General features: G+C 43.0%; 1 protein-coding gene across 1 annotated transcript in view; it reads right to left on the bottom strand.

The window, feature by feature from the left end:
• Positions 1-331: 331 nt before the first annotated feature.
• The window catches only part of EFR3B (EFR3 homolog B), a 69,426-nt gene continuing 59,815 nt past the window's right edge, over positions 332-9,942 (bottom strand). The window contains exons 19-22 of the mRNA XM_062490771.1: positions 8,772-8,878; positions 3,936-3,985; positions 665-695; positions 332-361 (exon numbers count right to left, since the gene is read on the bottom strand). Of these exons, the coding sequence (XP_062346755.1) occupies positions 332-361; positions 665-695; positions 3,936-3,985; positions 8,772-8,878 (218 nt within the window). The remainder of the gene's footprint in view (positions 362-664; positions 696-3,935; positions 3,986-8,771; positions 8,879-9,942) is intronic.

Here is a 9,942-nt window from a genome sequence, read left to right as displayed (position 1 = left end):
TCTATCCAGGATTTTTTTTCCAGTTGGGAATTCTGGGATTTTCCCAGTTGGGATTTTTTTTTTCTTTCCAGGATTTTCCACTTGGGAATTCTGGGATTTTTCAGCCCGGAATTCCAGGATTTTCAATCCAGGAATTTTTTTTTTTTTTTCCATTTGGGATTTTCCAGCTGGGAATTCCAGGATTTTTTCCAGTGGCGATTTTTCCAGTTGAGATTTCCTATCGGGGATTTTTTTTCCATCCGGGATTTTTTTCCATGCGGGATATTCCCAGCTCGGATTTAGGATCTCCCTTCCCACCTTTCCCAAATCTGAAATTCCCAAATTTCCCAAATCATTCCCCGAACTCCTCCTGTGCCTCTTCCTAAAAAAAAAACAAAAAACAAAAAAAAAAAAACCAAAATCCCGGGAAGCAGAGCGGGAATCCCAGGAAAACCCGGGACGATCCCAAAAAAAAAAGAAAAAAATCCCAAAAAAATCGGGACGGCGACGCCGACGGATTTGGGGATTTGCGGGATCGCGGAATTCCGAGGGAACTCTTCCAGAGGGTTCAGTAGACGCAGAGATCCGGGAATTTCATCTCGTACACCGGGATGGAGTGGGGCTGGGATTGGGATTGGGATTGGGATTGGGATTGGGATTGGGATTGGGGCGGGAGCAGCGCGGCCGAGACGGTGCCGGAGGGACTCGGAGGCGGCCTGGGAAAAATCCGGGATCAGTTGGGAAAGGAACCCGGGGGGAAGGAGGGGGGAGGGGGGGAGGGATTGGGGAATTTGGGGGTAAAAATGGGAATGGGGGAAAAAATGGGAATGGGGGAATTGGGGATTGGGAATGGGGGAAAAAATGGGAATGGGGGAATTGGGAATGGGGGAAATGGGGGAAAAAATGGGAATGGGAGAAATGGGAATGGGGAAAATGGGAATGGGAGAAATGGGAATGGGGGAAATGGAGAAATGGGAATGGAGAAAATGGGAATGGGGAAATTGGGAATGGGGGGAAAAAATGGGAATGGGGGAATTGGGAATGGGGGAAATGGGGGAAAAATGGGAATGGGGGAAAAATGGGAATGGGGGAAATGGAGAAAATGGGAATGGGGAAATTGGGAATGGGGGAATGGGAATGGGGGGAAAAATGGGAATGGGGGAAATGGGGATTGGGAATGGGGGAAATGGGGGAAAAATGGGAATGGGGGAAATGGGAATGGGGGAAAATGGGGAATTGGGGGAATTGGGGATTGGGAATGGGAGAATTGGGTAAATGGGGAAATGGAATTCGGGAATTGGAATTTGGGAATTGGGGAATGGGGAATTTGGGGTTGGAAATGGGAATTTGGGATGGGAAAAGTGGGAAACTCTCCCGGGGATTTGGGATGGGTCAAGGGAGCAGGGGATGTGGGATGGGAATTGGGAATTCCGGGGACTCCCACCGCCCCACCCCCACCCGGAGGCTGCTCCCGATCCCATCCCGATGATCCCGATCCCAAATCCCAGCCCCAAATCCCCAAATTCCCAAAAGCCCAGTCCCAAATCCCAGTTCCCAGTTCCCAGATTCCCAAATCCCAGATTCCCATTCCCAATTCCCAGTTCCCATCCCCAAATTCCAATTCCCAAATTCCCATTCCCAGTTCCCAGATTCCCATTCCCAGTTCCCAATTCCCATTCCCAAATTCCCAATTCCCAGATTCCCGTTCCCAATCCCAAACTCCCGTTCCCGAATCCCCGCTCCCCATTCCCAATTCCCAATGCCATTCCCAAATTCCAGCCCCGATCCCAAATCCTGTTCCCATTCCCAGATCCCATCCCTGACTCCAAATCCCAGATTCCATTCCCACATTCCTGATTTCCCGATCCCAAGTTCCCCGTCCTGAATTCCCAAATTCCCGATCCCGAATTCCTGGTTCCGAATTCCCGATCCCAAATTCCCAATCCAGAATTCCTGATCCCAAATTTCCATCCTGGAACTCCTGAATTCCCATTCCCAAATTCCCAATCCGGAATTCCAGATCCCGAATTCCCGATCCCGAATTCCCATCCCTAATCCCAAATTCCTGTCCTCGATCCCAAATTCTTGATCCCAAATTCGCGAATTCCTGATCCCGAATTCCCAGTCCCAAATTCCCAAAGTCCTGATCCCAAATTCCCAAATTCCCAAATTCCTGATCCTGAATTCCCAACCTGAATTCCCATCCATGATCCCAAATTCCTGTCACCGGTCCCAAATTCCCGATCACAAATTCCCAAATTCCCAGTCCCGCATTCCCGAATTCCCGATCCCGATTTCCCAAATTCCCGATCCCGCATTCCCAGTCCCGAATTCCTGTTCCTGAATTCCTGAATTCCCAATCCCAAATCCCCCTTCCCATTCCCAAATTCCCATCCCCATTCCCAAAGTCTCGCATTCCCATCCCTGAAATTCCCAAATTCCCAGGTTTCTGATCCCTGATTCCTGAATTCCTGATCCCGAATTCCTGATCCCAAATTCCCAAATTTCTGATCCCGAATTCCCGATCCTGAATTCCCAAACTCCTGATCCCAAATTCCATGTCCCAAATTCCCAGGTTTCTGATCCCTGATTCCTGAATTTCTGATCCCAAATTCCCGAATCCAAATTCCCGATCCCAAATTCCCAAACTCGTGATCCCAAATTCCCGATCCATGAATTCCCAAACTCCTGATCCCAAATTCCCGATCCCAAATTCCCAATCCCGAATTCCCAAATTCCCGAATCCAAGTTCCCGATCCCGAATTCCCAAATTCCTGATCCCAAATTCCCGATCCCAAATTCCCGATCCCGAATTCCCAAATTCCTGATCCGTGAATTCCCAAATTCCCGAGCCCAAATTCCCGATCCCAAATTCCCGATCCCGAATTCCCAAATTCCTGATCCGTGAATTCCCAAATTCCCGATCCCAAATTCCCGATCCCGAATTCCCAAATTCCCGAGCCCAAATTCCCGATCCCGAATTCCCACGCTCCTGAATTCCTGAATTCCCGATCCCAAATTCCCAAATTCCTGATCCCAAATTCCAAGTCCCAAATTCTCAGGTTTCTGATCCCTGATTCCTGAATTCCAGATCCCAAATTCCCGATCCCGAATTCCCCATCCCTGAATTGCCAAATTCCTGAATCCAAATTCCCGATCCCAAATTCCTGATCCCAAACTCCTGATCCCGAATTCCCGAATTCCCGAATCCAAATTCCCGATCCGTGAATTCCCAAATTCCCCGAATCCAAATTCCGGATCCCAAATTCCCGATCCCAAACTCCTGATCCCGAATTCCCGAATCCAAATTCCTGATCCCAAATTCCGGATCCCAAATTCCCGATCCTGAATTCCCACGCTCCTGAATTCCTGAATTCCCGATCCCAAATTCCCAAATTCCTGATCCCAAAATCCTGATCCCGAATTCCCCATCCGTGAATTCCCAAATTCCTGAATCCAAATTCCTGATCCCAAATTCCCGATCCCAAACTCCTGATCCCGAATTCCCGAATTCCCGAATCCAAATTCCCGATCCGTGAATTCCCAAATTCCCTGAATCCAAATTCTGGATCCCAAATTCCCGATCCCAAACTCCTGATCCCGAATTCCCGAATCCAAATTCCTGATCCCAAATTCCGGATCCCAAATTCCCGATCCTGAATTCCCACGCTCCTGAATTCCTGAATTCCCGATCCCAAATTCCCAAATTCCTGATCCCAAAATCCTGATCCCGAATTCCCCATCCGTGAATTCCCAAATTCCTGAATCCAAATTCCCGATCCCAAACTCCTGATCCCGAATTCCGGATCCCAAATTCCTGATCCCAAACTCCTGATCCCGAATTCCCGAATCCAAATTCCTGATCCCAAATTCCGGATCCCAAATTCCGGATCCCGAATTCCCAACCTCCTGATCCCACGTTCCCACGTTCCCGAATTCCCGGGTCGTTCCCTCACCGGATGTTGATCTCGAAGATCTGGTTCAGTTTGCTCTGCAGCAGCGTGGCCTGGTGGGAAAAACGGGAATGAGGGAAAAAACGGGAATGAGGGAAAAAATGGGAATGAAGGAAAAAATGGGAATGAGGGAAAAAATGGGAATGAGGGAAAAAATGGGAATGAGGGAAAAAAGGGAATGAGGGAAAAAAATGGGAATGAGGGAAAAAATGGGAATGAGGAAAAAATGGGAATGAGGGAAAAATGGGAATGAGGGAAAAAATGGGAATGAGGGAAAAAATGGGAATGAGGGAAAAATGGGAATGAGGGAAAAAATGGGAATGAGGGAATTCCAGGGGAATAAAAAATGGGAATGAGGGAATTCCAGGGAAATAAAAAATGGGAATGAGGGAATTCCAGGGGGAAAAAAATGGGAATGAGGGAATTCCAGGGAAATAAAAAATAGGAATGAGGGAATTCCAGGGGAAAAAAAATGGGAATGAGGGAATTCCAGGGGAGTAAAAAATGGGAATGAGGGAATTCCATGGGAATTAAAAAAATGGGAATGAGGGAATTCCATGGGAATAAAAAAATGGGAATGAGGGAATTCCATGGGAATTAAAAAAATGGGAATGAGGGAATTCCAGGGAAATAAAAAATGGGAATGAGGGAATTCCAGGGGGAAAAAAATGGGAATGAGGGAATTCCAGGGAAATAAAAAATAGGAATGAGGGAATTCCAGGGGAAAAAAAATGGGAATGAGGGAATTCCAGGGGAGTAAAAAATGGGAATGAGGGAATTCCATGGGAATTAAAAAAATGGGAATGAGGGAATTCCAGGGGGGAAAAAAATGGGAATGAGGGAATTCCAGGGGGAAAAAAATGGGAATGAGGGAATTCCAGGGAAATAAAAAATAGGAATGAGGGAATTCCAGGGGAAAGAAAATGGGAATGAGGGAATTCCATGGGAATAAAAAATGGGAATGAGGGAATTCCATGGGAATTAAAAAATGGGAATGAGGGAATTCCAGGGAAAAAAAAAATGGGAATGAGGGAATTCCAGGGGGAAAAATTGGGAATGAGGGAATTCCATGGAAAAGAAAGAATGGGAATGAGGGAATTCCATGGGAAAAAAAATGGGAATGAGGGAATTCCATGGAAAAAAAAAATGGGAATGAGGGAATTCCAGGGGGGAAAAAATGGGAATGAGGGAATTCCAGGGAAATAAAAAATGGGAAGGAGGGAATTCCAGGGGGGAAAAAAATGGGAATGAGGGAATTCCAGGGGGGAAAAATCTGGGAATGAATCCCGGAAGGACCCGAAATAAATCCAGGTAAAAACCGGGAAAGAATTGCGGGAATAACCGGAAATGAATTTTCTGGAATTTTGGGGCCACTTTTGAGCCTTTTTTTTTTTTTTTTTTTTTTTTTGGCCATTTTTTGAGTTTTTTTTTGGGTCATTTTTGAGGTTTTTTTTCGGGTCATTTTTGGGCCATTTTGAGCCTTTTTTGGGTCATTTTCGAGTCTCTTTTTGAACTTTTTTGAGCGTTTTTTGGGGCCGTTTTTGGGTCATTTTTGAGCATTTTTTGAGTGTTTTTCGAGCCTTTTTTAGGCCCTTTTTTGATCCATCTTTGAGCCTTTTTTGGAACTTTTTTTGAGCAGTTTTTGAACCTTTTTTGGTCCTTTTTGAGCTTTTCTTTGGGCCCTATTTGAATTTTTTTGGCCTTTTTTGAGCCATTTTGAGAGGTTTTTCAGGGGCCTTTTTTGGGCCATTTTTGGACATTTTTGGGCCATTTTTGGCTTTTTTTAAAGCTTTTTTCAGCCTTTTTTGTCCATTTTTTGTCCATTTTTTGGCCATTTTTGGGCCATTCTTGGGCCTTTTTTGGGCCTTTTTTTCAGCCATTTTTTGTCCATTTTTTTGTCCATTTCTGGGCCATTTTTGAACCTTTTTTTGAGCCATTTCTCGGCCTTTTTTGAGCCTTTTTTTCGCCATTTTTGGGCCATTTTTGAACTTTTTTTGTCAATTTTTTCTCCAGTTTTTGTCCATTTTTTTGTCCATTTAAAAGCCATTTTTTGGGCCATTTTTTGGGCAATTTTGGAACCTTTTTTTGTCCATTTTTGGGCCATTTTTGAACCTTTTTGGAGCCATTTTTTGTCCATTTTTGGGCCATTTTTGGGCCATTTTTTGAGCCATTTTTGAGCCTTTTTTGGGGCCATTTTTGGGCCATTTTGGGGCCATTTTTGGGCCATTTTTGGACTATTTTTGAACCTTTTTTTGAGCCATTTTCCGGCCTTTTTTGAGCCTTTTTTTCACCATTTTTGGGCCATTTTTTGTCCATTTCTGGGCCATTTTTGGGCCATTATTTGGCCATTTTTGAACTTTTTTTTGTCAATTTTTTCTCCAGTTTTTGTCCATTTTTTTTTGTCCATTTGAAAGCCATTTTTTGGGCCATTTTGGAACCTTTTTTGAGCCATTTTTTGTCCATTTTTTGCCCATTTTTTGCCCATTTTTGGGCCATTTTTGAGCCTTTTTTGAGCCATTTTTTGTCCATTTTTTGCCCATTTTTGGGGCCATTTTTGAGCCTTTTTTGAGCCATTTTTTGTCCATTTTTGGGCCATTCTTGGGCCTTTTTTGGGCCTTTTTTTCAGCCATTTTTTGTCCATTTTTTGTCCATTTTTTGTCCATTTCTGGGCCATTTTTGAACCTTTTTTTGAGCCATTTTTCAGCCTTTTTTGAGCCTTTATTTCGCCATTTTTGGGCCATTTTTTGTCCATTTTTGGGCCATTTTTGGGCCATTCTTGGGCCTTTTTTGGCCTTTTTTATGTCAATTTTTTCTCCAGTTTTTGTCCATTTTTTTTGTCCATTTGAAAGCCATTTTTTGGGCAATTTTGGAACCTTTTTTTGTCCATTTTTGGGCCATTTTTGAACCTTTTTGGAGCCATTTTTTGTCCATTTTTGGGCCATTTTTGGGCCATTTTTTGAGCCATTTTTGAGCCTTTTTTGGGGCCATTTTTGGGCCATTTTGGGGCCATTTTTGGGCCATTTTTGGACTATTTTTGAACCTTTTTTTGAGCCATTTTCCGGCCTTTTTTGAGCCTTTTTTTCACCATTTTTGGGCCATTTTTTGTCCATTTCTGGGCCATTTTTGGGCCATTATTTGGCCATTTTTGAACTTTTTTTTGTCAATTTTTTCTCCAGTTTTTGTCCATTTTTTTTTGTCCATTTGAAAGCCATTTTTTGGGCCATTTTGGAACCTTTTTTGAGCCATTTTTTGTCCATTTTTTGCCCATTTTTTGCCCATTTTTGGGCCATTTTTGAGCCTTTTTTGAGCCATTTTTTGTCCATTTTTTGCCCATTTTTGGGGCCATTTTTGAGCCTTTTTTGAGCCATTTTTTGTCCATTTTTGGGCCATTCTTGGGCCTTTTTTGGGCCTTTTTTTCAGCCATTTTTTGTCCATTTTTTGTCCATTTTTTGTCCATTTCTGGGCCATTTTTGAACCTTTTTTTGAGCCATTTTTCAGCCTTTTTTGAGCCTTTATTTCGCCATTTTTGGGCCATTTTTTGTCCATTTTTGGGCCATTTTTGGGCCATTCTTGGGCCTTTTTTGGCCTTTTTTATGTCAATTTTTTCTCCAGTTTTTGTCCATTTTTTTTGTCCATTTGAAAGCCATTTTTTGGGCAATTTTGGAACCTTTTTTTGTCCATTTTGGGGCCATTTTTGAACCTTTTTTGAGCCATTTTTTGTCCATTTTGAGCCATTTTTTGGGCCATTTTTTGGGCCATTTTTGAGCCTTTTTTGAGCCATTTTTGGGCCATTTTGGGGCCATTTTTTACCTTTTTTGTCCCTTTTTTTTGTTTTGTCCATTTTTGAGCCATTTTTTTGGCCATTTTTGACAATTTTTATGTCCATTTATTTTTGTCCATTTTTGAGCCATTTTTTGACCCTTTTTTTGGCCATTTTGGGGCCATTTTTTGACCTGGTTTTTGTCCATTTTGGGGCCATTTTTGACCATTTTTTTGTCCATTTTTGAGCCATTTTTTTGGCCATTTTTGGGCCATTTTTGACCATTTTTATGTCCATTCATTTTTGTCCATTTTTGAGCCATTTTTGAACCTTTTTTTGGCCATTTTGGGGCCATTTTTGACCATTTTTTTGTCCATTTTTGAGCCATTTTTTGTCCATTTTTGAGCCATTTTTGACCATTTTTATGTCCATTTATTTTTGTCCATTTTTGAGCCATTTTTGAACCTTTTTTTGGCCATTTTGTGGCCATTTTTTGACCTGGTTTTTGTCCATTTTGGGGCCATTTTGGACCATTTTTTTGTCCATTTTTGAGCCATTTTTTGTCCATTTTGGGGCCATTTTTGACCATTTTTTTGTCCATTTTTGAGCCATTTTTTGGCCATTTTTGGGCCAGTTTTGACCATTTTTATGTCCATTTATTTTTGTCCATTTTTGAGCCATTTTTTGACCCTTTTTTTGGCCATTTTGGGGCCATTTTTTGACCTGGTTTTTGTCCATTTTTGACCATTTTTATGTCCAATTTTTTGTCCATTTTTGAGCCATTTTTGAACCTTTTTTTGTCCATTTTTGAGCCATTTTTGACCCTTTTTTTGTCCATTTTTGGGCCATTTTTTGACCCGTTTTTTGTCCATTTTTTTGTCCATTTTTTGCCCATTTTTGAGCCATTTTTGATCCCTTCTTTGGCCACTATTGGGGCCATTTTTCGCTCTTCTTTTTTGTGCATTTTTTTGGGGTTTTTTTTGTGGTTTTTTTTTTTTTGGTTTTTTTTTTTTGTTTGTTTTTTTTGTGGTTTCCCTTGGGAATTCCCTTGGGAATTCCGGGATATTTCCCGGGCTCACCCGCGCCCCGCAGTGAGCGGCGATCTCCTCGAACGGAGCCGTCTGGAATTTTTCCACCACCTGGCGCCGGCGCTCGCGCTCCTGCTCCTCCACGGCCACGCTGTCCACTGGGGGAGGAGGGGAAATAATAATAAAAAAAAAAAAAAAAACAAAAAACAAACAAACAAACAAACAAAAAAAAAACAACAAAAAAACGGGAATTAAAAAAAAAAAAAAATCGGGAAAAAATCGGGAATTCCGCCCCGTTCCCAGTAACCAGCCATGGGAATTCTGGGGAGTTCTGGGATTGAAGAACCGCTCCGCGCTCGGAATTCTGGCTCAAAAAAAAAAAAAAAAAAAAACAAAACAAAAAAATCCAAAAAAAAACGAACAAACAAACAAAAAATATTGCGGCGTTCCCGGTGGTCGGGAATTCCAGGAATTCCAGGAATTTTGGGATTTAAGAACTGCTCCGGTCCCCGCTCCCAACACTGGGGGTTCCGGGAATTCTGGGATTTAAACCCTGCCCCATTCCCAGTTCCCAGTTGCCGGGAATTTCAGGAATTCCGGGTATTTTGGGATTTAAGAACTGCTCCTTTCCCAGTTCCTGGCACCGGGAATTCCTGGAATCCTGAGATTTCCAGAATTCTGGGAATTTTAGGATTTGAAAAAACTGATCCATTCCCAGTGCCAGGAATTTCTGGAATTCCGGAAACTCCAGAGATTAAGAACTGCTCCGTTCCCAGTTCTCGGCACCGGGAATTCCAGGAATCCTGGGAATTCCAGGAATTTTGGGATGGTAGAATGAAAAAAAACGCTCCGTTCCCAGATTCCACAGCCGGGAATTCCGGGAATTCTGGCATTTAAAGAACCTGTCCCACTCCCAGTGCCGAGAATTCCGGGAATTCCGGGAATTCTGGGATGTAAGAACCTGTCACATTCCCAATGCCGGGAATTGCGGGAATTCTGGGAATTCTGGGATGTAAGAACCTGTCCCATTCCCAGTGCCGGGAATTCTGGGATTTAAAGAACCTGTCCCATTCCCAATGCCAGGAATTACAGGAATTCCGGGAATTCTGGGATGTAAGAACCTGTCCCACTCCCAGTGCCTGGAATTCCCAAAATATGCCCCCAAAAAAATCCCCCAAAATCCCCCAAAAATCCCAAAAAAATCCCCCAAAAATCCACAAAA

This window comes from Cinclus cinclus, chromosome 3 (genome assembly GCF_963662255.1).
Source record: "Cinclus cinclus chromosome 3, bCinCin1.1, whole genome shotgun sequence".
NCBI classification, from domain to species: Eukaryota; Metazoa; Chordata; class Aves; order Passeriformes; family Cinclidae; genus Cinclus; species Cinclus cinclus.
This window is presented reverse-complemented; position numbering and strand designations above follow the sequence as displayed.